Raw genomic sequence first — 27,390 nt, 5'->3', positions numbered from 1 at the left:
TCTATCCATTTGTCCACCCCTCACTTCTACTTTCAATGCTAAACTGCACGCCATCCCTCCCCTTTATAATGTCCACTTCTTTATCCCTTCATCGCTCCATCGTTTTACCCAGTTCTCCGTTTTATTTCATGTCTTCCTTTATCATTATTTTCCATATTTCACCTCTTCCTTGTCTTCTTCATTGTCATAACTTTTTTTTTCCTCTGTCGCCCCCACCCCATCTCTTTGGCCTGTTTTCATTCCATCACCTCTGTTTTAGCCTAATCCCTTTGCATCTATCTCTCCTGTGCCCTCATCTCGTCCCCATCATCTTAACATTTATCTTGCAGTTTGTCCCCCACACATCCTACTCTAATCTGTCCTTCCATCCATCCTGCTTTTAATTTTTCTTCCCTTCATCATTACATCCCATCTCCCCTCCTTCTGCTTCTCACATGGCTACTTCTCTCTTCTCTTTCTTGCCATCAACAATCCTGTTCATTACGCTCCTTCCTGCTCTCCTTCTTTCTCTCTCCTCCTTTTCATGGTAAAAGAAGAAAGAAAGCTCTGACTGCCCTGCTGTTCAGCTCTTCACCAGCAGATGAAAACAAAGAGAAGAATATTTTCAGGTTGCCATCAGGAATAACGTGCATAAACACATTTTCTAAAATAGTATTAAATGGTGCAAAACACACACACACACATGCGCGCACACACACATAAACTCAGCATCAGACGCTCTGACAGTAATTACAGCCTACAGTGGTCCTTGTTGTCTTTTATTTAAGAACAAGATGGAGAATCTTTGATCAGAAACGGAGACAGAGAGGGCGTATGTGTGTGTGTGTGTTTGCACAAAAAGTGTGTCCGCCTTGATGTATGAATACAAATGACTGAAATGATATCAAAATGTGGTTTTGATTGTGGATTGGAGAGGAGAAATGGGGAGGGGGTAATTAAGTCACCAGGAGGCCAGTTTCTGTGTGCGTGTGTGTGTGTGCGTGTGTGTGTGTGGGAGTGAGTGAGTGAGAGAGAGAGTCTGTCTGTTCATGGGTATTTGTGTTTTTATGTGTCTATTTTGCGTGTCCCTGCAATAGATGCATCAATTTATATTCATGTGTAAGTTCACATGTCCATGAAGTGTGTGTGTGTGTGTGTGTGTGTGTGTGTGTGTGTGTGTGTGTGTGTGTGTGTGTGTGTGTGTGTGTGTGTGTGTGTGTGTGCGCGCACGCGCACGCAGTGTGACTGTTTGAAAACATGCGTCTGGTTTTTCATCAGAGCAGAATTCCTCTGCCAACGTTCCTTAATGAAAAATAAATAGCGTCCACTGTTTCAGAGCATCTTTTCAATCAGCTGGAAAATACCCAAAGCAGTGAGAGACAGGAGGTTTTCAAAATGTCTCAACTGCTCAGTAAAGATCAAATCACCATCCAATTTTACTCAAAAAAACAACAGTAAAAAACATTTCAGTGCGCAAATTAGTAAAACTGTTGAGAATGACACCCGTGTACTAAGAAAACACAAGCATGGGTTCACAGTAAATGTCTTATTCACCCAGCCGACATTCGCAAGGGTTAGTTTCTGTTTCTTTACTTAAACCTGTCATACAGGTCTTTCTACGCACTGACAAACAAACCAGTTCATCATTTATATTGGACGATATTGCAGATACTGTCTCAATATCATCAAATTATTCATGGTTATATATGAGTAACCAGAAATGTCTGCACAGAGATGTGTTGGACAAAATGTTTTAATAATTTAACAACTCCAAATGCTGACAAATTTTTTAAAAAAAGGAGAGTTTTGGTTGGCTGGGAGTTAAGATGCTGAACATAACCTGCAGTTCCTTCAGTTCTCATCTGACTCGTAATTTCCCATCAACTAAAATACACCGTTCATTCATTTTTATTTAAATGTTGAATATTGTATGTATAAGGCTCAAACCGCAAGTGATTAAAAAAAAACACTTGCCAATAAAAAAAAAAAACACGAGTTACCATGACTTTCTTCTTTTTCAATTTGAGTTTTAAATGTTTCCTCCACGCTGACCTCCACCTTTTGTTTGCAAGTCAGACTACTTTATGCTCATAATGTGTCCTTGCTTTTGATTATTTGCCGCTCACTAGAAATCAGGTTGTAATTTATTGTAAGACTTCTCTTACACAGTTATTTTACAAAAGGATGAATACAGCCCCTCTTTATTGAAAGAATGTAACCTCACTGGTGTGAGGGAGTGTGTTTTAATGCGGCTGCTGTCACTCTGGATCAGCGGATCAACTTTTAAATAGCTAAACTTTTACAGCAAAATGCACACATGCAGGCTGGAAAAGTGGCAACATCACCTCTACATTTCACCATTAAGAGAAAGCTGGAGGTGAAAAAAAACTCAAACTTTTTTTTTTTTTTTTTTTTTCCCCTCCACCAGCCAGTCGAGCTGAAGTAAGCAAACTCATTTCTCCGCTCTCCGGGCACTGGCTCGTTAACCAACTGCTCTGCCCAACGCTGCCACCACTCTCCTTCAACTTACATCAAAACTCAACTACTTCCTCTAATAATCACCGCCGCCATATCCGTGTTTAACAAGGTAATATGACACAAACCATCTGTAGCTTAAAAAAAAAAAAAAGGGGGGGGAGAAAAATAACACCCACTTTACATATTCACTTTTACCATCCCCATAATTAAATATTTGAGAAATATCAGGAATGGAAAATTAAAACAGAAAAAGCCCTGTGCCACCGCTATCAATTTATTCCCTCTCTCAGAGTGCATTAGAAACGTCAGATTGCCGTTGGCAAAGACACAGAAAGAGCTTGGTGGTTTTTTTAAACTCACTTTATAAATTACATTTTGGAGTGCTTTGGCATGCTAATACCTGCTGCCACGGAGAGCAGACAGCGTTAATTATTTCTTATTGGGATCGGCGGCGATTATTTGCATATTTCATTTAGCTGTTATAGACGTTGCAGGTGGGAGGGAGGAGAGCAGGGGCGTGTGAGACACTTTTTACTTTGTGTCTCAACAACTTTTGGATTAAAAAAAAAAAAAAGAAACCCAGATGGATTCACTGACCGTATGTGTTTGGAGGAGCATTAATTTAGGCTGATTTCAGTCATTTCCATGAGCTGCAGCAGATTATTGGTGATAATTAACAAAATTAGCTTTCAAGATCACGCAGGCTTCGATGCAAAAAGGTCAGGAAACAGTTTTAAGAACTTCAGTGGGCTCAACTTTGTTTCACTAAAGCATCAATTATAACGTCATTTATACTCAATTGGCTTCACGAGCAGCTCTGTGTGGGGACGACAGCAGGGGACGGTCAAACTTTCTAAGAGTTTAAGAGCTGGAAAACAGATGTGTCATTTATACAAAACATGGTGAAACTCAGTTCATCATAAATGGAAAAGGCAGAGCATTAGCGGTGCAGTGTGTTCAAACACAAGCAGCTTCGCTCTGACTGATGATCGGCTTTAAATTATACATGAAGCTCAACCATCAGAACATTAGGAAACTTTTTAAAATTTAACTCATCAAATTTAATCAAAAATGTCATTAAATTTGTGTCTGATGTTATTGAATTATTATGTTGAACATGTTGTCCCTATTATTTTTATTCCACTGTTTGAAACTTAAAAACAGAACTTCTCCCAATGGCGCCCCCAGTGGCTGCTACAGTATTTGGTGTCTCGATGTATTATTAATTATTTATTTATTTACACAACTTACATATTACACAGCTCATACATTACTCCTAGCAATCTTCTACCACCTATTGTTACTGGCTGTAAAGTATTTATCCATCCACCCATTTTTTTCCTGCTTATCCAGTTCAGGGTCACAGGGGGCTGGAAGCTTTCCCAGCGGTCATAGAGGGAGATGTACAGTATTTATTTTAATAAAACACCATTGCAAAACAAACAAAATACATGCATGTTGAAAAGAACAGAGAATAACCGAATGAATGCATTTCCAGTGTGTCACTATGACCATGTTTATACTGTAAATAGACTTTTGATTACAATTTTTTTCAGTCTTTATTTCTATAAACAAAGGATTGCGTCCCCTTATCAGTCAGACAGTCTGACAAATGTATTTTATGAATTTTCCTTTTATTTTGATTGATTCAATTTGTGTGTGTGTGTGTGTGTGTGTGTGTGTGTGTGTGTGTGTGTGTGTGTGTGTGTGTGTGTGTGTGTGTGTGTGTGTGTGTGTGTGCACGTCAAACAACATAGTTTTGTTAATTAATCCAAGAATTTAAAGGAACAAGAAGTCAAATACAGTATTGTTGTTAGAGGCTTCAGCCAATGTACCGAGTGCAAAACTCAAGTCATTCCTTATACATGACGTCAAATCAGGATCACACAAAAATATTGTGTTTGTTACATTTTTATTAAACTGTGTTGGTCCTTAAATTTATGGGGTTTAACCCCCTTTAAATGCACTAAACAACACTGCTATTGCTTTTTTTAAATTTATTTATTTGGAGATGTATCTAAACATTGTACACTCAATATGTCTACATAAACTGCTTTTCAGAATAAATCAATCTTTTTCACCATATTACACCATATCTTCTCCTAAAGTTTTTGCTGTCTCTCTGATAGGTTTATTTGGGTTTTTCAGCCTAATGATTGCCTCCCTCACTTGCACTAAGATCACTGCACTTCATATTTAAAATTACATTAAAATTACAGTTATTATGCCTGTTCCATTTGTCATGAAATAACAAGGGAGCAGGCCTCACCTGGCCATAAAATTGTTTGTTAGTCAATTTTCTGATGAATTTTGAACCTCCAAAAATGAGGGACTGTGTATAAAAATGCCTGTAATTCTTAAACTGTTTGTTCAATTTTTTTATAAAACCCCTTGAATTAAAGCAGAAAGTCAGCCCTTCAGTTACATATGGACTTTTTGATTTTCAGTCCACTGTGGTGGTGTACAGAGGCAAAACTGCAAAAATGGTGTCTTTGTCCTAAACATTACGGAGGGAACTGTATCCCCAATCCAGCACACTTTCATCTTTTTATTTATTTTTAACAACCTACGGTGTTGTTGGTGTGAAACCTGCTTGCTGCTGTGTAACATAAAAACCCTCCAGCTGTAAGCAGAGTTTTATCACTTTCAAATGACCTGGAAATGCAGCTTTGCAGATCTTAAACCAGGGATTAACACCAACACTGAGATTTTTTTTTTCTCAACACAAACTATCTTGATATAGTGTTACTGTGTGGTTAAACTAACTCCCCAAACTTCCTAACTTTAATCTTAATTTATGTAAAGTGCTGTGTGGTGGAGCTCCGGGAGCGGGACAAGCCGTCTGATTGGCTCTATCAGGTATCAGGCAGGAGTCCAACACTCGGTAATTTGATTTAAAAAGCTCGTAATAACCTGAGGTCAATATTTAAATCACTCAGAGGGGGAGATGAGCCACTCTGCATGTTCAGGATGCTTCAGTCTCCATGCTCAGAGTCAACCAAACTCGGATCTCTATCACCTCCACTTCTCCAACCCTCCTCTACTGCCTGTGCTCGTTTCGTCTTATCCTTACCTTCCTCTCCGTGTGACTTCCTCTCTCCTCAATTCAGAGTACTCAGCTCATGGTCAATGTTCTGATATTAATGAAATGTGACTTATTTCAGTGAGAGGTATTTCAGGGAGGTTCCATTTCTTTGAGCTTCTGCTGCCTTTTCTCGCAGTTGCTAATGTCACAAAATTATTGTTGAATTTTGAATCATGATAGTTGGAGGAACCTGAGCCCTGCGATGACCCCCCCACCACCACCACCACCATTTCTCAAATCAGGTGGAGCTCTGCTCTCCAGCGTACCATTGCTGGCTTTGTGGCATCTAGGACGCTCTTCCCCCGTTCACATACAGTGAATACAGTTTTTCATTTGCTTTGACTTCGACTCGTGCTTCTCATGGCCGTGTTGAACCGAGGCCTTTTATCCCGCTGATACATATTTGTGCTAAAAATATAAACTTGGTAAAATTCACCTCAATATTTGTGAATGAATTTCACTAGTTTGGAGAGATTTCCAAGGCATTCCTTAGAGACATTTTCAAACCAAATGTTTTTTTTAATCAAGATTATGTGAAAAAGGCTCAATAATATATCTATTTATTTATGTTTATATAAAAATGTTACTCATGTTTCCTAAAATATGAACATTTGCTTCAGTTAAGCTCAGGAAATTCACTTAATCGTGGATTTTACTTTATAATTTATATTAACATTGCAACAGAGGAATCTCTTTATCCATCATATAATAGCTTTCCTTTTACATTGTCACTAAAGATGTTTTAAACATATTTTAGCAAAAAAAAATAGTGCATGTGAAAAAAATGCAGAAGACAGAGCTGGAAATATTGGCTGCTGAAGCTCTACTGGATACGCCGCTGCTTCAAAGTTATACTTTTTTTCTGTCTTTCTTCTCTTACCAGAGTCTGGAAGGCAAAAGACCGACTCTTCACTTAACCCCACCTTGCTTCATTCTTCCTTCACTACCTACTCTCTGTATTCCCCTCCCCCTCTTCTCTCACTCTCCCCCCTCCTCTCCACCTTTCCCTCCCTCTGTCCTTCTCTGTGTGGTCTGTAGGGTGAAATGGAGGCCTGGGGCCAACAAGCTGTCTCCACCAGCTACACTGATAAGACACACACACACACACACACAGTTGGAGTCACCATACAAGTGCCAACAGTCACAATCACAAATGTACAAGTGCCTCACACACACACAAACACGCGCGCACACACGTGGGATCTAAATGTTATTTTACACAGCTCATACTCCGTGAAGTGCCACCTATGGAGGTCACTTAGCAATTTTACCTGAAAACTCCTCACTCTTGTACACATTCAGACACAATATTTGTGTTCAAAATTGAAACACAAGGAAATGTGCATAGGGTGGGAGGGGAGGTGGATGGGCAGGTGTTTGGTTCAGCTCTCTAACAGGATTTGTGCCCCCGTGTCCAAAGGGACCAGCCTTTGGACATGAGGGTTGGTCTAATGTCAACAAATCGACTCCCTTACACCCCGCCGTCCACGGCACACCCCAAACGCACACCAACCCCTGCAAACCCCTCGGGGGATATTGGTATGTTCCAGACACGTAAAAGAAGAATTTGATATATATGCAGCATTTGTGCTGCACTTGGCATGAACACCAAAATACCTGAAGCAAATGAAAAATATGGGAAATTAATGACAAAATGTAAATGTTACTGCAATTAAGCAAAGTTTTAGATAGATGCATTTTAATTTTGACCCTCTTTCAGGGACAGATGCAGATGTTCGTTTCACACTGTTAGGCTTTGATCTGCTTTAAGTAATTTGGTATTTATTGATCTAATAGCCTCTAATGGCCCCTGTAAATAAAGACTTCTTCTAGCTAAGTCACATATCTTAGACCACTTTACTACTCATACAGTTGAGTATTTGGAATTTGGGGATTTCTTTAAATAAGTAAAAAAGGTCCCAGGAGTGACAGCAAAACACCTCTGACTGCTCTGATTGGTCTGTCTTTGTGTATCAGCAGCAGTGGTGGACAGCAACAAAGTACAAATACTTCGCTACTGTACTTAAGTAGATTTTTCAGGTATCTGTACTTTACTTGAGTATTTATTTTTCTGACAACTTTTTACACAAGTATCTGTACTTTCTACTTCTTACATTTTCAAAACCAGGTCGTTACTTGAGGTTTAATGCGTCTGAGAAACATTCGCATTTCCAGTCAGCGCGGGAGCCTTCTTTTTCTTGGAAGTCGCAACAACAGGGTGGGAGGGAGGGAACAGACACCCCACACGGTAGAGGGAGAGGCTCCTGCAACGCTCGCTCGGAGACCGGAAAGAGCCAGAGGAAGTTGCGCTTTACATCGAGGCTGCACGCCGGAACGGTGAGGAAAATAAATGACACAAAACGTAAAGGACAAAAACAGTGTCTGCAGTTTGTCACACAGTGTGTCTGCTAGCTAAAAGAACAGCTGCTGTATTTTAAGGAAGATTAAAGAATGAGCGATAACTTCACTCAGATGGAGAAAGATGTAAGAAAGAGGTAGAAACGTCCTCCAAGGAGCTACTTTTACTTTGAGTAGATTTCAGAGCCTGTACTTTTTTACTTACTTTACTTTACTTACTTTACTTTTACTTGAGTACAGAAGTTGAACCAGTACTTCAGCTTTTACCAGAGTAGTTTTTAACACAAGTACTTGTACTTCTACTTAAGTACAGAATGTCAGTACTTTGGCCACCACTGTTCAGCAGAATGTCAGCGGATCAGCGCCTCAGGTGTTCGTAGTGTTTCTCAAGCTGTTTATTCCTGCAAATGGGAGAGTGCTTTTCCTTGAGGTGGTGTATTTAGTCTGCAACAATAATAAGGCGGATGGTACTTTTAATACTAACATTCACTGGGACCCAAATTTTCCCAGCAGAACGCTGCATTATAATGAGATGATTAATGTTAGTCACTTCATGAGTTGGCGTTTTTAGCATTGTTGTAAACTGGTGGTTATATAACCCACTAGAGTTAGGACAACTGAATGTCCTTACCTGTTTAGCTTGTTTATATATTCCACTTATTCACATATTTCTGTTAATTTCTTTAGCGACCAACAGAAATCTTGATGTCTGTAAACAATGGTGTCTTCAAAACCCCCAAAATGTAAACAGATTAATATTAAAATGGTTTTGTGTTTGAGAAATTACATTTAAAACTTTGGATTTACAGAGAAAAAGATTCTCCATCCTCTCCTCCATCGTGTACATACTTTGTTCTTGTCAGATATACCCCACATTTGTAATACACTGTCTGTCTAAACATGGTGACAGTTTTATAATATTTGAGTGATGAAACTCCAGAGAAAAAGATCTAGATTCAGCAGCTGTCACTGAAAACATCCATTCACCTTTTCCGAGTGTGTGTGTGTGTGTGTGTGTGTGTGTGTGTGTGTGCGTGTGTGTGTGTGTGTGTGTTAGCAGACTCAGTACAATCCCCTGTAATGTGACAGACAAATCCCGCTAAGCTGTTAAATATTACACTGCTTTCACACTCGTATTAAACACCTTTCTATGTCTCTCGTGCATGCTCGCTCTTTTTCCATGTTCACCCACCCCGCCAAAACACACACTCAGCCCCTGCCTTCATCTTCAATATGCAACAAAACACTCTTCACACATGTACAACAAATCTTTAAAATGCAATGACGCACTGCAATGTCACATAACACAATACTGTCATATGACACACTCTGCAAGTTGTGTCTGCTTCTGCGTGTGTGTGTGTGTGTGTGTGTGTGTGTGTGTGTGTGTGTGTGTGTGTGTGTGTGTGTGTGTGTGTGTGTGTGTCCTAATCCCTGGTGTTGGCCGTCCTGTCGCAGTGTTATATTTGCTGGTATCAGTGTATCTTCCTCTTGCTGCTTAATCCCACCACCCCAGCTCTGATATTTCCTGACATTTATGTGAATCGCCCCTCTCCAGATGAACAGACAGAGAAAAAGAGGTGAGGGAGGGAAGGGGTAGAGCTAGATGATGAAGTGAAAGATGGAGCCTGAATGTACAGGGTACAGGTAAGGTACAGGAAAAGACAACATGACTCAAAGAAGCTTGTGTCAATGTAAAGGTCTTCAGGGATTTAAAATAAAAGGAAATCTGAGGAGGGATGGATATGAAGACTGATGGATGGATGGATGGATGGGTGGATGGATGGATGGATGGATGGACATTGGAATGGTAAAACATAATGGAGAGATGGAAAACTGCGGAACAGACAGTTATTATTTTCTACCTTTAATTGTACTCATGAAAAGAAAGAGCATGAAAGTAAAAAGCATTACAAATAAAAATCTCACGATGGAAAGACAAAAAAGGCTTCGCCCTTGTCAACGACATATGTTTCCATCAATAACAACAAGCTCTTACGAGCACCAAGAGACACACTCATACACAGTATTACTCTTTGGAGACTTGTTAAGGCCCAGCCTAATTTTATGACCTCACACCACACCTGCAGTTGCTACAGCGACTGTATCAGCTAAGAATTAATAGGGGGGAGACAATCAAGGGCAAAATGCCTGAATAACACTGCCGAGTCAAAAATGAGCAAAAGTGAAACTTCAGAAAAGCACGGGGCAGCACAGCAGTGCAGTGGTTAGCACTGTTGCCTCACAGCAAGAAGGTCCTAGGTTTGAATTCACCATCTGATCGGGTTTGCATGTTCTCCCCGTGTCTGCGTGGGTTCTCTCTGGGTACTCTGGCTTCCTCCCAGAGTACCCAGGGGGTTAGGCTAATTGGTGAGAAGACCTGTCCAGGGTGTACCCCGCCTCTCACCCTAGAGCAGCTCGGATAGCCTCCGGCACCCCCGCAACCCTGAAATGAATAAGCGGAAGAGGATGGATGGATGGATGGATGGATGGATGGACAAAGCTAAAACAAAAACAAAAATCTTCAGGTCTCCAAAAGTGCTATGGACATCAGCTGCCTAAGAAGTAAGTCGATCTTAATTGACCCGGCTTGCTTGAAAAGACTTGCTAAAGAAAAAAAATGCTAAAGTTTTGGTTACTTGAGATACATAATATCTGACTTTTTCATCAATTAGTTTATTAATTACTTAAACCTACAAAAAAATTTGGAATGGCACCAAAGCCACTTTGAGGTATCCAACAAAAAGGTGAACTTTGATATGTTCATATGTTCAAAGGATTGAATATTAATAATGTAAGTTAAGCATCTGAAAGCACCAGCATTTGTACTATGCAAAAAAAACAAACAAGTTACCTTGTGTCAATGCTTTGAACATCGACTTTTGGTGGTAACTAAAATAGCCACTATGTACTCATAAAGCAAAAATTGAATAATCATATAGTACTGTACATATGAAAGAAAATTGGCTAATAGAAGAACATCTGTGTATGTCTAACTCTATTTTAGGACGGGTCTCAGTCCCACACTCATTGGGGATATTTGGTGGGATCACTTGGTGTCACTTTTGAGCCTTTTACCATAATTTTCCAACACGCAGGGTTAATACTGTGAAGGGTCATATTTTAACCTAAATTATTACCTATTCCTAAACCCAACAAAGCAGATTTGGTGCCCAAACCTCAACAAATACCAACTAAGAAATGAAAACTAAATAGCAGAGTGAAAACAAAGCAGCACTAAGTGCAAACACAGAGCTCACTCACCCTGGAAATGAGAACAGACTAATATTTCATCCTCAAGTCATGTTACAATTTTTTTACTTTTAAGTCGCTCACGAACACATTTCTGTATTTCTTCTATTAGAAAAGTGTTACAAAAAGTTAAGTAATGTTATGAGTGCTGTCATTATTTGCTGCAGATGATCCTGCATTTAGATAAATGTGTCTAATTATATTATATATCCAGCTGCAGAGGCTGCCCGCAGAGAAGCAGTCACATTCAGTAAATTGCATGCTAACCATCTCGAGCCGGGTGTGAAATATGTCATTTGCCTCTGCTCTTAATTGCACTAAAAATGAAGATTAAGAGGATGAATTATTGATACAAGTTGGTATTTAATCTTTTGTAATGAATAGTGAATCCACTGGTTATAAATATTGTACAAGGCTTCATAATTTGATAAATTTATTCCAATTTGCCCTTTATTTTGCCCTTTAGTCAAGGTTACGTTCATTTAAACTATCTCTCTTTCTCTCTCTCTCTCTCTCTCTCTCTCTCTCACACACACACACACACACACACACACACAGATACTAATAAATACTCGTGGCCAGTACTGCTTTGAAAACATGCACAACAAATGGACTGCAGTGCATCTACCGACCCTCTGCCCTTGGTCATTCTTGTATCATTCTTTTTTACCAAGGTCCATAAACACAGATGCATGGATGCACATAAACACGATGCCCTTGGTTGACCTTGTTCCATCAATACACACACACACACACACCCCTCCATGTGAGTGTCTGTGGCAGTAATTAGGCCATGCATCTGATTGTCATTAAAGAGCACCAGGAGATAATGAACACACAGTAAAGCCAGATTATTTCTTATTTCCTCCACATTATCAAGCTGTCTGATGGTGCTGAATTCATGTGACCTGTGATAAAAAAGTGACATATTCCTAGTTATCCATAACATCAAAATCACTGAGCAAGATACTCAGTCCTTCTACACTCACGTTGTTGTACTGCTTGATCACAGGTGTTGTCTATTCTATTCCTCATGTTGTGTTTAGTCTGTATTTGTGTCTTGTTTGTTTAGTTCCTGTTTTAGTTTGACAGTCCTGTGTTCCCTGTGTGTTGTGTTGAGTTTTGCTTCCTGCGTTTTCATTAGTATGATTTTGTCCACCCGTTCTCCCCAGCTGTGTCCTGTTATCCCTCATCATTCCCTGTGTATTTACTGTGCGCATTTTGTTCCAGTTTTCCTGTCCGCTTATCGGTTTAGTTTTGTTAAAGTCCTCCCTTGCCTTTTTATTTATATTTTGGGTTATTCAGCAATATACCACCATCGACCTTCTGTCCTGTTTTGGAGTCTTCTTTTGGGTCCACACCGCTCGTACATGACGGGTGTAACATAATGTTTAAAATATGAGCATATTAATTAATACAAGCTACAAGTAGATCTTAGGACCTGTAACTTTTAAATATTCCTGAATGCACGTCAACGAGAACAGGAACACGCTGGAAAGAGCTCAGGTGTTGTCTACGATGGTCTTATTTTCTTGTTAAAGTCTACATCAAAATACAATACGATCATAAATTGCAATATCCACTTGCATGTGCTATTTGCTGAGACCTGAACACGTCTGACAGATCTCATAGCTTTGAGAAAAGTATCTGCTGAATGCACTACATGAACTCATCAATCTTGCAAGAATCACCATTTTCATTTTAGGTATCACCATATCTGAGGATTGCTACTGAGTCATTTTGAGGGCCAACAGAGAAAAATGTGTCTCTAATGTAACCTGGAGCTGTTTCAAATACACAGACTTAACATGAGATTTTCCCAACAGGACTAAAAATATATCTGCATCCCATGAAAGTACTGGCTGCAATTTTGGCCGTTAGCATGAATGTGGCTTTGATCATGTCTTGAGGATTCAGCTAAATTTATTTCAGTGAGTCCTTATCCAGGTTTGGAAGAGTTACCTGTTGTGGCAGTTCATTTGAGCCTGGACAAGGCCTGGCTGAACCGAACTACCCAAAAGACTTGGCTGGACTTCTCCTGAATAAGATGGGGTTCAACTGCCATCTGTCTGACTAGGGTTCAAGTTCAGGTTCTTGCATTTAGTGTTGCTTTGTTTTCTGCTCTTTAGTTTTAACTTCTTAGTCAGTATTTGGAGAAGTTTGGGCACCAAATCTACTTAGTTGGGTTTAGGAACATAATAATTTGGGTTAAAATATGGATGGATGGAATATGCCCCTTCACAGTGTTAATACTACTTGCCTTAAAATGTTTGCCTCCTTTCCTAGAATATCCTGAAATATCGTGAATTATTGTGAACTTTCACTAAAATCATTTTAGGTCACCCTTGAATTTGATTAATTTCTGATTGCTTATTTTGTTGTTGTTGTTATTGTTATTGTTATTGTTATTTAAGTAAAAATCACTGCTAAACTGGCTGCTTTTTTTGTTTCTCTTGGTGTCTGTAACTTTAATGTTTGTTTCCTTTGTGTCTACTTCTTAGGTCCAGTGTGTTGACGCTGAGTTTGGTTGGTTTCAGCTAGTTTGTCAGTTTGCCAATTTACCTTCATTTGTTATTTTGTAACAAATGTTGAATTTAATTCTAGATTCACATCTTTGTAAGCATCCAGAACTTTCATTTGACTTACAGTAACTGTTTTATTTTTCACATTTGTTTGGGTAAAAAAAAAAAAAAAAAAAAAAAGCTTGTAAAATATTCCTTGTATTTTGCCTTGAATTTTATACCCAAAGGATGTTGGCTGTGAAGTGCAATTTCTTAGCTTTCAGAAACCATATGAATTTTTCCAATAGGTCAAACTGTCACATAATTACAGTAATGCTAAGTGCGCTCGCACAAACGTGTCGACGACAATACACAACGATACGCTTGGTACAAAAGAATAAACTGTATTAAGGCTTAAAGTTATCATTATCAGGGGTGTGGCCACTAGCTAACAGGTAGGGAAGGTAGAGTTTAGGAAGGTATCAGTTTATTTATATGTTTATCCTACTTAAAAGATATGTGCCTGGTTGATGTACCTCTCCAGTTGGAGCTAAAAACAAGCCTTCTAGCATTAGTTGATAAGTAAGCACTCCACCCTCTCACTAAATATGGTCAAAAACAAGATGGTGACAGCCAAACAGCTAAACTTAAGGCTTAAAACATGAGTCCACAAAAACAGTGAGTGACATCACTGTGGCAACATCTTTTAGATACAGTCTATGGTTTCACCCAAACAGAAGGTTACAACACCAGCAGACATTTTACACTTATTTGTACAGCAGCTAGAGATTTTAACACATAACTATAGGTTGTACACTTGCACAAACATTCTTTTGTGGGTGGACAGTCTACTAGAAAGACTTACAAGCACCTCTGGTTACAACACTGGGAGTCAGATTGGCTCCTCCAGATGGAGGATCTTGCAGGTTTGTACATCGGTTAGTTCGGGTTCATTGTTCACCTGCCCAGAACAGACACGTACTGAATAATTTAAAATATCACAGAAGTATGGGAAACCTGTGATGTTGACATGGGTTGTGTGTGTTTGTGCTGTGAAGCAGCGAACAGTAATAATTCAGTAGGTTCACACCTCAGTTTGTTGTTTGGAGGTTTTACGGATCAAAGCTTTAAGTGCAGAGAGAGATTCACACGGATAATGAATGGACTGTTAATGTGCTGTGGCCAAGCAGCTAATGGACACACACACACACACACACACACACACACAAACCCACAAACATGAAAACACTGACACACGCACATACAAAATTACACTTTCACTATAAGGTGTACACAAAAAAAACACACACACAGAGGTGGTAGCTGGCTAATGGCTGTCACTGTTGACTGATCACAGTGATCAGCCTGCTGCAGCTCTAATTGCAACTAAACAGTCTGAAAACAACCAGAGTCAGGTTTGTAGGAGGAGGAGGAGGGCGAGCAGAAGAGGAGAAACAGAAGGAACGAGCAAGCAATACGGAGAAATGAGGAAAAGGAAATGGGATGAAAGTGATTACATGAGAATGAAGAAAGAATGAAAATGGATCAAAGGGAGGGAAATGAAAGTGTAACAGGTTTGAGAGGGAAGAATAGAAAGGACATATATCCACAACAGAAATGACTAATAAGAAACTCAATGAAGGAAAGTATTTTTTTTTTTTTTTTACAAATACAGCAAGAAAATTGAAACAAAGCAATTAAAGGTAGATGTACAGGAGGAGACAGAAGGAAAGAAAAGACTGAAATATGTGTTAGAGGGAGGGACGAAAATAGAAGAACAAACTTAAAGTAAGAAGACTTAGAAAAATTAAGACAATTCAAGTTGAGCCAAAATATTAGTCTAATCTGATCCAGTTGGGTTCTATGTCAGCTATTTGCAGGGACACTTGAACAGCAACCAATCAGCTCTAAACAGATGGAAGATTTTAAGGGCCAGATAAAGTAAATTATAAAAAAAAAATGAAAGTTTTCAGTATTCTATTTTGACAAGATGTTGGATTCAGGCACGGTTTTTTTTTTAACAGTTCAGATCCAAAATTTGGGACTGCCAGCAAAAAAAAGAAAAAGTATGAGCTTGTGTGTGTGTGTGTGTGTGTGTGTGTGTGTGTGTGTGAGGGACAGAGGGATAATGGGGATCAACCATGGAGGAAATGGAAGGATATGAATCAAGAAATAAAAAACAGATGAGTAGAATAACCAAAAGCTTCGAAGCTAAACAGAAAATAAAAACCACCACTGCTTTGTTTACCTTGAGGCCGTCAGCTGGGCAAGAAGGCAGCCAATTGGCTGACAGTTCCCCTGAGGCCATGAAGGGCTCGTGTAACTGGTTGGTATAGAGGAGGCGGGCCTGGATGCAGCGGAGGGCACGGAGCATCCAGCTATGCTGGCGCCGGATCTGCCGCTGGAGCTGATCCCATTGGCTGGAAACCATATGGAGGATATCCTTCAGACCTGGAGGGTGACAGACATCGGGATAAAATTGAAAAAATGAGAGAGAGCTACGGATGACACAGAGAAAGACAAACAGAGAGAGGATAATAATGAAAGAGAGAGGGAGCTTTACGACAGGGTGGGAAAAATGATACTCATAATTCCAGTCAACTGTCTAACTACTTTCAGATGAGCTTCTCTAAGAGCACAATATCTTTAAAAATTATACAGGGAAAAAGCTGCAGTTTGAAACTCACATTATTTTAAGTGAACATAACTACAGAGTTTTAGTTTCACCATTAAAGGATAATTCCAGTTTATTTCAACCTGGAATATTTTCCCTTTAACGTGGTTCTAAAAATGACATTTTTGGAGAGCTGCAGGTAGCTTGTGCCAGCTGCTCTGATACACTCTGTGCAACAGAGTTGCAGAGTGCAAAAGTGTGCATGATAATGGGAACTAAGCCAGGTTGAAATAAACGATAATTATCCATTAAATGCATGGGTTATTTTTGAAAACCCCTACAAAACGTGGGTCATTAGTGACTATATTAATTTATGCTTTTCATAAAGGATAAGAACGACCATAGGAACAATGAAAGAAATACAAAGGCATGCTTTTATCATTTATTCAATTTTTATAAACACATACAAATTCTCATTCCTGGAAGTCATGAATATTTTCTAGTGTATATAGCGATAAATTTCTTGGTTCTACTATGCACTCTCACTTCTCGGGCTAAATTCTGATTTCCACTCACAGGTCTGTTCTTATTCTTGTTCCTCAAGCTCATTTTTTTTAGTGTGGCTGGCTGCAGAGCGGCTGCTGTGCCATTGCACTGTAACAACGTGACAAACGTTATTCAAACCACGGGTTTAATGTCTTGGCTGATCAATGATATGTCTCTAATTTTGCTATGAGTCCCTCAGGAAAGTCTCCAGCTATGCGGTGCATAATAGCATCAAAAAGTGTTAGCAAAACTATAATCAGTCAAATTTATCACTCATCACAGTCATGTGCTCATGGTGATTGTAGTCTGGATATTTGACAGAGTGAACACCTCTCTGGTAGGGAAGAGAAAGAGGAATTAAAGATGAGGTATTTTTGTCACGGGATTTCAGCTGAAGCAATTCTGCTTCAGAAGACAAACTAAAAAAGGTTTTGGAAGTTGCGGCACCTTTTTCCATCTTCTGTGCTATCTCCACAGAAGCTGAAGGCCAAAGTTCTATTAGACGACTTCACAAGTTGGAAATTTGGCCTAAAAAAACCCCTGTGTTTATAGTTATATAGATTCCTGAGTTCTTCTGGGATCTTCATTAGACATTAATTATCTTTGCACATTCTGATTTTCAAGAAATCTGATGCATGAGTGGCAGAACATCCCCCATCATCAGACCACGCTCATCAAAACCTCTTCAAATATCTGTAACTCAAGTTGTTCAATTCATAATTATACTTCTTAGTGATTCTGTTATTTTGTCAAGTTAGTAAGCAACAAATATTCCCAAATCCCAACACACTATCAATGCTCAGGCATTTGAAAACAACACCGCTCACACTCTTTCTCTTTACTCACTCTCTCTTTTCCCCTCACTAGCTTCAAAGATTCAGAAAAAATATGCTATTACTGTATACTGAATATTTCTTTCCCTGCCTGCTGTTTTTGTTCTTCATTTCTCTCGACTCATCTCATTCTTTGTCTTTATCTCTCCCAGTCTCTCTTTCGGCTACATTCATATGAGGTTCTCCTCTTTGAAGGTCAGTCTGTTAATCCAAATATTAATAATGAATGGAATAGGGTCGGGGCTCCATTATGGACGCTTGTGTGTGTTTCACTGTGTATCCAGTTATTGTGTGTGTGTGTGTGCATGTGTGAGATGTGAAGTAATATGAATACGTGCAAGGAAATACCAGACTGCTGGAAGGTGATGATGCTGAGCAGCGCTTTGCCTTCTTCCATAATGCTTTCCTTCAGAGCGGTGTGACTGTCCACGTTTAGCTTGAAACTCTAAAACACACAGAGAAATAGATACAGATCGTCACCAGCATCCAGATAGTTTCCTACTAACTTAAAGGAGAAGTTCTGTTTGTTGAAAATAGGTCTGATAGGTCAGGAAACTTGAATAGTCGCGCGACTATCAGACAAGATGAAAACAAATCTGCATTCTTTATAATGGCCAGCAGGGGGCAACTCCACTGACTGAAAAACAGTGTTAATTTCGTCGACGAAATATTTTCGTCATGGTTTTCATCAGCGACCCTTTTTTTTCACGACGAAAACGAGACGATTACTAAATTAAAACCACCTAAAAGGATAAAAACGATGACGATTCGTCAAGACGAAACCATTTCCGAAAGCGTAAATTAATTTTCTTGCGAAATTAATCCACCCTTTCGTCAAGACGAAAGTGTCAATTAATTTCGTCATCGTTTTTTATCCTTTCAGGTGGTTTTAATTTAGTTATCGTCTCGTTTTCATCATGGAAAAAGGGTCGTTGGCGAAGACTATGACGAAAATATTTCATTGACGAAATTAACACTGCTGAAAAAGAAGCGTTTATATTAGGTGTTCATGAGAAAATGTTCCTACTGCTCACTGGACTTCGTTGAAAAATAAAGTTTCTGCTGGGTTTATGGTTTCAGTTGCTAGTTTTAAGTATCACCTAATACAGCATGATGTTCATTTTGTAAATTTTGGTTCCATTTGGAGTAAAATAAACAACATCGAAGACAATTTAGGGCGTGGCTACCTTGTGATTGACAAGTTACTACCGTGCAGTAAACCTCATTCTCTTTGTCACATGTGGTTTAAAAATAAATAAAATGGAAACAATGTTAGGTCTTCTCAGTACTGTTTCTTGAATATCAGCCTCAGTGTGATACCTAGCAAGATCATCGCTGAGCTATTAACATGTCAACAATGTTTATAAAATTTAAATGAAAGGATCATACTCCAACAGATTTAGGAATGAGCGATGATGGTGTTTGTGAAACTTGTTCTCTCTCCGCTCAGATGTGTCTTTGTGAACAAGAGGACAGCAGGCTAACAGAGGCAAGAAAAAAACGTAATTGTAGTAATGTAAGCAGGAAACACACAAAGGGAAGAGGAGATAAAATAAAAACAGAAAACAGCTATGATATGGATGGACAGAAGGATGGATGGAGAGATGGAGGCACAGAGGCTGCCTGAGGCAGTGTTGGGAAACACTCCAGTCAGGTCTCTGAACACCATTATACCCTTTTTTTGATCTGATCACTGTGTGTGTGTGTGTGTGTGTGTGTGTGTGTGTGTGTGTGTGTGTGTGTGTGTGTGTGTGTGTGTGTGTGTGTGTGTTACTCATAAATCTGTTTACACAGTCACATTTTGGGGAGCTGCAAAGTCCCTGTATGATAAATGATGAGAGTATGAAGTCTTGGTTTAATGTTGGGACACAGTTTGGTGCAGGTTAAGGTGATGGTCAGTGTAATTCCTCAGGAAATGAATGTAAGTCAGTGTCTTCTGAGCTGATGAAGACAAGGCTGTGTGTGAGCGCGTGTGTATGTGTGTGTGTGTGTGTGTGACAGCCTCAAGGTGCTGAGGCCTCACGATTTAACCACTTCTGACATCCTGCTGTGCTGCAATGGGAAATGCCGCACGCACATATTCACACATACACACTCAGTGCTCTCAAGACACAAACGCGCACTGTGTAAATGTCTGTGTGAGCATCCGTGATGCAGTCTGATCAGCCTGATCTCAAGAGAAATTTATACGCTGCACATGCTGAGCAAAAATTAAAGCGTCCTTTTTATGCAACACAAAAAGTAACAATAACAAGCACAGTGTGCATTTAATAAAAATATTCATTAAAATATTTGAAAAAACAAGTGAAAGATCAGTGCATTAAAGCTGCTTCTGCAGGCTGAGGCAAAGACGAGTTGTTAAAATAGAATAAAACTGGGACAAAAGACAGAAGATGACAAAGGTCTTAGATATCTATGTCATTAAAAATGTTTCAGTTTAAAATCGTACCAAAAAAAAAGTGAGAGAACAGAGAGCCTTTACGGTGTTTTTTTTCTTCTTAAAGTCCCCTGAAATTATAATTAGAAACAGAATAAGAGTGTCAAACCATTTAAAGAAAAATGATGGCAAAAGTCATTAGTTTGAATACAAATAAGTGCCATGTTTAACTGACAAAGATTAAACATCAGTCAGAAGGCAGAAATAGTGTGAGGTCACACATACTGAAGGTATGGTGTGACTCCATCATGCACTTTTTGTAGTACTAATGCATCACAACCACAGACTTGACTTGTGCAAGTATATTAATGCCCACCCAAGTAAATTTTGTGTCTAATTTTTCCCTTATTTATTTCTATTTATTTTTGTGGTCCTTGATATCATTCAGCTGTTTCTCCTGAAAGTGTCTCGTCTCACAGTCAAGAGGACTCCAAAGGCTGTGGACTGCAGCTAACGCAGCTCTGGAGCTCTGCTGTGAGCTGGAAAGCTGCTCTGCAGTGAGTCCATGTGCCGCTCACCAAGGCTGCAAAACAGAGCAAGGACAACCACCAGCTCTGCAGTCCAAGACGGTGGAATCAGAGTTCACTCACAGAATTACAGAAGATCCATCTGATCATGTTACTCAGTTATTTATTGTCACGACTAATATACTATACTAGAAGAGGTATAATTCATTTAAAAAAACATGAGTGAGCCCCCCCACACTTACTGACGCAAATAGAATCTAATTCTGTGGGAAACGCTGTGTACCAGTGTGAAGTCTAACCCTGCCTGAGACAGTCCTGTAGTGAAGGATGGATGGGTGATAGCATCAGTCAACACATGACAAGGTCAGACCTCCACACCACCAATATTTATGGAGTGGGATATACACAGTTGAGACAAATGTGAAAGGTCTTCCACCCCACCCCACCCTCCCAGGTAGTGAGAAGAATGTGAGATTATAGTATTGCATGTGGGAAAAAAATGGTTGCATGTATGCACAAACTAATTTCAGCAGAGGATTCGTTTCTCAGTGTTGGACTGCAGATGTGAAATGTGAAAAGTGAGGTCAGAGGTCAAATGTGACATGATGTTTGGATGTAAACTATATTGTGTTATTTAGAATCCTCATATACCAGCATCATTTCCTAAATGTTGCAAATGCAAACAACGGCAGTAGAACTTCAAGCAGAGTCTTAAAGATAAAAGACATTTTATGAAACTTTGACCTTATTTGACCTTGAAGAAGAGGTCAGAGGTCCAAAATGACATATTCAGAATCCCCATTTATCATGATAGACATGACAGGACTCTATCATATCTGTCCATACAAACAATGGCAGTAAGAAACATAGTTTTACATAGCTCTATATAGCTTTATTATCACTTTGACCTTCAGATCAACTGACCTAGAAGGAGAGGTCAGAGGTTATATATGACAAAACATTTTAAATCTTTATGGTACTTCTGATATGTCGACAATACACACCACAACTGTAAGAATCATAGTTTCTAAGTTATAAGGCTTTTTGTCGACCTTGAAGCTCCTTCTGTATGTAAGCCAAATTTGAATGGTTTGCTGACACGACCCCGCTCTGCACCGCTACAAATTTTCATCAGAATTAATTCAAAACTGTTCGAGCTATCATGTTTACACACAGAATGACACGCACACACGCAAATGCTACCAAAAAAACATAACCTCCTTTGAGGAGGTAATTACAATAATCAACTCAGTGACTGAGCCAAACGTCACAATTTCACATCAACTTTCCTAAATATCTGGACGTGCATGTCAGGAGGCGTTAGCTCCTCGCTCTACCCACTGATTCACAGCGTTCATAGTGTAGCTCTTCCTGTCATTTAAAAACCCCGCATCTTTAAAAGGATGTGAGCAGATAGCAGTGAAGCTGTCCTGCACAGTATTACGTTTCACAGATATACTATAAAGCATCTCTTTGAAAAACCAAACCATCAACTTTACTATCGCTCCGCTGTGCTCCGAAAAACACATTCATATATCAGCATTATCCAAACAAAACATGACTGTCTGCTTTCTGCAATCATTACTGACTTGCAAACGTTGTAAATTACTCCAAATCTCACGGCTGATTGAGTAATTTTATAGACTCAGCGGCCACTCTGCCCCACTTAATTTCCAGATAAGCTGGTGAAATACCTCACAGCTAATAAACATAAAATACATCTATCAGCGCTACAGAAAACACAGCGTGACTGTCTGCGTCTCTGGGATAGGGCCAGGCTGATGTTAGGAATGAATTAGGTTGTGCAGATTAGCCAGGCTATCAGAGCGCGATCGTATTTCAGCGCCTTATTCCACGAGCGATTCGGCTCAGTTTCCTCCGTTTAATATATGGAGAGCATAGAATCGATAAGAGTAGAACAGCCAACCATCAATCACACCATGATAAGGCATGCAGAGCAGCTCTGCTTTTATGCATGTCAGACAGCAGGCTTTAATAACAGGCTGCGTGTATATATTTGTGTGTGTGTGTGTGTGTGTGTGTGTGTGTGTGTGTGTGTGTGTGTGTGTGTGTGTGTGTCTGTGTGTGTGTGTGTGTGTGTGTGTGTGTGTGTGTGTGTGTCAGAGAGAGAGAGAGAGAAGGGAACGGAGAGAGAATGAGCGTAAAGGAAATAAAGATCGCATATGTGACAGAAAGAAAAGACCAGAAAAAGGATAGTGTGCAAAAAGTATGGATTACAAAATAAAAGCCCTATTAGCTGTGACAAATTTCATGAACTACCTCTTTCAAAGTTATTTTGCTTTTGTTTTTCAGGAATGTGTATTATAAGGAGGTAACAGTGCTGAACACTATCTCAGTGTTTAGGATGTTCCACTCAGAAAATCTCAACCTCGACTTTATCAGCAGGGCGTAGCCATCAAGAAACTGCCAACGAATTAGACTGTTGAGATCAGTTTGTAAACTGTGATATTCAACTTCAAAACCACATGAAACCTGCTATAAACTAGCGTGCCAGGAGTGACCATGAAAAAAAAAGATCACTGAGCTTTCTGTAACACTGTACCTGCTACGTTTGGTTATGTTTACTGAATATAATTTAAGTAAGGTTAAAGAAGGATGGAGATTTAAAATGACAACAGGAAACGACATCATTAGCATCCGGCATCCTCAGATCCTGACGCTAAAGCAATTTTCAAACTGTGACAAAATGTGTTTGTCAGCTTGAACATGAACACATTGCTTTTAGGCGTTTGATTAAACAACACGTTCCGTCTTTTTTTGTTGGAGGACAAAAAAAACTGTAGTTCATAAGGTATTTAAACTGCAGCACCCTCAGTTTGCATCCAGGTGGGGACTTTTTTAAATCCCCTCACAGACAGTATAAAACAAAGACGTGGCTTCCAGGTCAGAAAAATGAAGTCAATGCAGAAGCGCCTTAAACCTGCATTCTACCTGAAAGCCAGCAGATGGCGATAGCTGTGGTTGCACAAAGTTTTCTGGTGCCACAGGCCTTTCTGTCTTGACCTCTGTAAACATTTACCTGAAGAACTGATGTCCTCAGTCCACATCAAGTTTTAAAAAAAAAAATCTATCTATTTTGTAATTCTTGGTCATACCTCAAAACACATTATCCATGGTGTGCTCTTTGGTTAATGCCTTTGACTGGCCAATGAGAGAGCGGTTTCACAGTTAGACCCTTACCGCCTCTTGACGTTTTTTGAAACCAAGATGGCGGTGGTGTAAATCTTGAACATCAGAAACCAATGGCTGGCATCACGGTAGCTACACCATACTGTTTGCGGTAAATCCCCATCTATTGCTTCCCTCCTTTATCGATATCTCTCTGCCGCTTTATGTCTTTCTAGTAAATTAATAGAAATGATTGCAGTCTTCTGAGGATGCAGAGGCATAACTATGCACCAGCAGCATTGACGTTTAAGATAAAGCAATGAAAGCTGAACAAACAGGCTGTTAGAAACTGGTGGAGAAAGTGGAACTAAACACTTCAATTTAACTTCTTGTCAAACACATTATTTTATATTATGGCCTAAAAATCTTTATTGTTTGTTTGAGGATATTTGGATATCACAAACACAAAAAGCATCTAAATTCAATCTGGTGTTCTAGGTTGAGTAAGTAAAGTAAGTTAGCAAGTAAAGTTTATTTATGAGGTGCTTTTCACAGACAAGCAGTTACAGAGCGCTGTGCAACAAAACAGAGTGAAAATAAATACGAAAATGAAGCGCCACAATAGCAATACAAAATTAGTAGCATCATAGTTTAAAAGTTTGAAGGTGTCAGGTGAATTTGGAGACTTCTCGGCTGCTGTGGCCGTTGGCCTCACATGTTATAACTCCCCGCTCTGATTAACATACACATTGTGCAGTTGAGAGGCGAGCTGCTTCAAAGCCTGGGTGATCAGATTACCTGTTAGCATTAGCATATTAGCCCGAAGCACAGAGTAGGATGGCCTCAGAAGCCTACCTAATATCATTTAGCTTTTAGCACTGGCATATTAGTGCGGCGCTAAGAGGTGTGCAGCGCTGATGCTGAGATGACATTGAGGTTTGACATTGAGACTGTGTATTGAGCCTCACTGATCAGAGGCGCGTATACACACACACACACACACACGCACAGACAGACAGGCTTGAGTTGATGAGACATGATCTGATCAAAGAGTCTTTTTAATAATGATGATCAAATTGTCTCCATTCATACTGAGCTGAGAGAAACTACAGCAGTATGACTATATTCCCTGAGGGTTATGTGTTTGTTCACCCAGGCCTACTCTCTCCTTTGTTTTCTGTAGAAATATATTTTCTTGCACACTTCTTTTATGTTAGGCAATGAAATGCAGTTTTCTCTTACACTTCTTTCTCATTCATTCCTTTTTTCGTTCTCCCTAACCCCCTCATTCTGCTTCTTTTCCTTTCTATCTTCATCTCAGTCTCTATATTTCTTTTCCTCTTTCATCTCCTCTTCTCACTCCCCTGTCCGCCTTCTGTCTCCCTCAATCGTGACCTGTTCTTCAGCCCACTCCCTGCTTTTCTTTACCCATTTTCATTTTTGTTCCTCTACTCCTCTCTCTTCATACTCTCATACTACATCCATGTGGTACTAGATGATTTTAAAAATATGCCTTACTTGTATAGTCTGTTATCCATGCTTTTATGGTTAGATCTTAAAATGGTGGCTTTGTGTTTAAGAGGAAAAAAATTTTTAAAGTGACAACATCATGTGTTTCCTCCATGTTCATGTGCAAAAAAAGGAGAGCTCTGCAAGCAGGGAACATTATTAAGTAATGCATTAAACCCCACACTAAAAGAAGCAGAGGTTTTAACTGCTTCCATCACTCTTATCTATGGGAACATCCACCTTGATATGTTTTCTATTCATTCTGTCCAAGTTTTTGCTATGTTTACACCTAGTGTCCACACAAAGGCTGTACAAGGTCGACCCCGCATGTGAAAAGTGAAGCCAGTGCAGTGGAGCCTTAAACCAATATTCCTTCTAATGGCCTGCAGGGGGCATCTCTCTCATCTCATGGGAAAAATAAATCTGGTTACAAAGAAGTCTACGGGAAAACATCCATTGAGTTCTTTGATCTATGACCTTTGTAAGGTGTTGGTGATGGTGTCAGTTGCTAAAGTCTTACTGAATATAAAACGATGTTCATTTTGTTAACTGTGGTCGCATTTAGAGTATAAAGGCTGTTTCGGACAGTGTCAGAGCCACCCTGCGCTTGTCATATCTGGTATAAAGTCCATCTTTCATATACAGTCTGTGTTCACACTACTCTAGGATTGTGTTTCCTTTCTCATACAAAGGTTCCTACAGCAATCCTATGGCTCTTGTAATATGTCCCCATATTTGCTGTGAAGCTACCATTTTAATTTTGTTTACCACCATGACCATGATTAGTACCAGTTCCACCTCATAGTCAGTCCAACCAAAAAAAAATCTGTGGTCTTAAATATTTTTTGATGGTGTTTAATCCTCTGTTTCCTGCCCAGCATGTATGCACAGTGGTATGAATAAAGATTATTTCTAAAACTCATCTGGATGAAAATTAATTCACTTTGAGACATATTTTTTTATATTAAAAGATTTCTGTGTGGATGCAGTCTGTGGTCAACATTTTTGTTGTCTGTCAACTAAATGATTTCAGATATTTTGCTGTTATTTCAATGCTTCAGTGATGATGGTGAGCTTGATAAATATGTGAAGCGCTCTTCCTCACTCTCACCTCTCTCTCTCTCTCTCTTCATATATATATATATATATATATATATATATATATATATATATATATATATATATATATATCTGTCCTACTCTTATGTTGCCACCAGTAGTGTGCTGCTTCTGGTAATGGGATTCAAAGACCTGGATCGCCCATCAGACCCAATCAATAGGCCTTTCATTGGCCGCCATCTCTTAGCGCCTTACAAAGAGCAGCCTGTGTGTGTGTGTGTGTGTGTGTGTGTGTGTGTGTGTGTGTGTGTGTGTGTGTGTGTGTGTGTGTGTGTGTGTGTGTGTGTGTGTGTGTGTGTGTGTGTTAGTGTCCTCTTGCCTCACTGATCTCCCCGGGGTTCCGGAAAGACCTGTGCTTATTCGCTCCACGCGCCCTAAAACACACATATAGTCTCACACACACACGCAGACGCGCCAGCTGGACCAAATATTCAATTGGGAAAGCAGCTCCACTCCACCCACTGCTGCCCTGGAGCTGTGTGTGTTTGTGTGTGTGTTTATGTGTGGAGCAGAAAGCAATATAGAGAAAAAGAGAGAGTGTGTGAGTATGTGTGTGAGACAGAGAAATGGAAAAACAGAAAGAGTAAAACGACCAATCCTGTCGCCTAAAAGCTATATTCATATGAGCTATTTTGGTAAACTAAAGCACATTGAAAGGAGATATACAACATTATTGGCTGTTATAAAATAGCATGAAAAATAAAAAGAAACCGTGTGTTGGTCCTGGTAATAGGTGTTGGATGCAAAGCCTGTATATCTTATTCCTCTTTGCAATGGAGCTCTTCTGTCCAAAAAAATCACACCATTGAGCCACACTGTTGCACCGGGTGAGCTGTTCCTTCATTACCACAGATACACAGACTGCAGTTTATTTAGTACCACCGTGCATGCTGCCCCAGGGTCAGATATTCGTGTGAATTAATCTGCTGCTGAAAGTAGCCCCCCAACACTGGCTAGCTAATTTGAGAAATTACTGAGCCTTTAAAAAAAGACAGAAAAGATTAACCGATCATCAAATTAATCATGTTTTCAAATAAAAAAAGTGAACTTTTCCTACTTTCACGTTATGATTAAAACACACGC

General features: G+C 39.5%; 1 protein-coding gene across 1 annotated transcript in view; it reads right to left on the bottom strand.

The window, feature by feature from the left end:
- The window catches only part of akap6 (A kinase (PRKA) anchor protein 6), a 223,357-nt gene that overhangs the window by 133,076 nt on the left and 62,891 nt on the right, over nucleotides 1-27,390 (bottom strand). Inside the window, exons 12-13 of the mRNA XM_030719108.1 lie at nucleotides 17,995-18,091; nucleotides 15,902-16,104 (exon numbers count right to left, since the gene is read on the bottom strand). Coding sequence (XP_030574968.1) covers nucleotides 15,902-16,104; nucleotides 17,995-18,091 — 300 coding nt within the window. The remainder of the gene's footprint in view (nucleotides 1-15,901; nucleotides 16,105-17,994; nucleotides 18,092-27,390) is intronic.

The sequence above is a fragment of the Archocentrus centrarchus genome, chromosome 22 (assembly GCF_007364275.1).
Source record: "Archocentrus centrarchus isolate MPI-CPG fArcCen1 chromosome 22, fArcCen1, whole genome shotgun sequence".
Lineage (NCBI taxonomy): Eukaryota > Metazoa > Chordata > Actinopteri > Cichliformes > Cichlidae > Archocentrus > Archocentrus centrarchus.
This window is presented reverse-complemented; position numbering and strand designations above follow the sequence as displayed.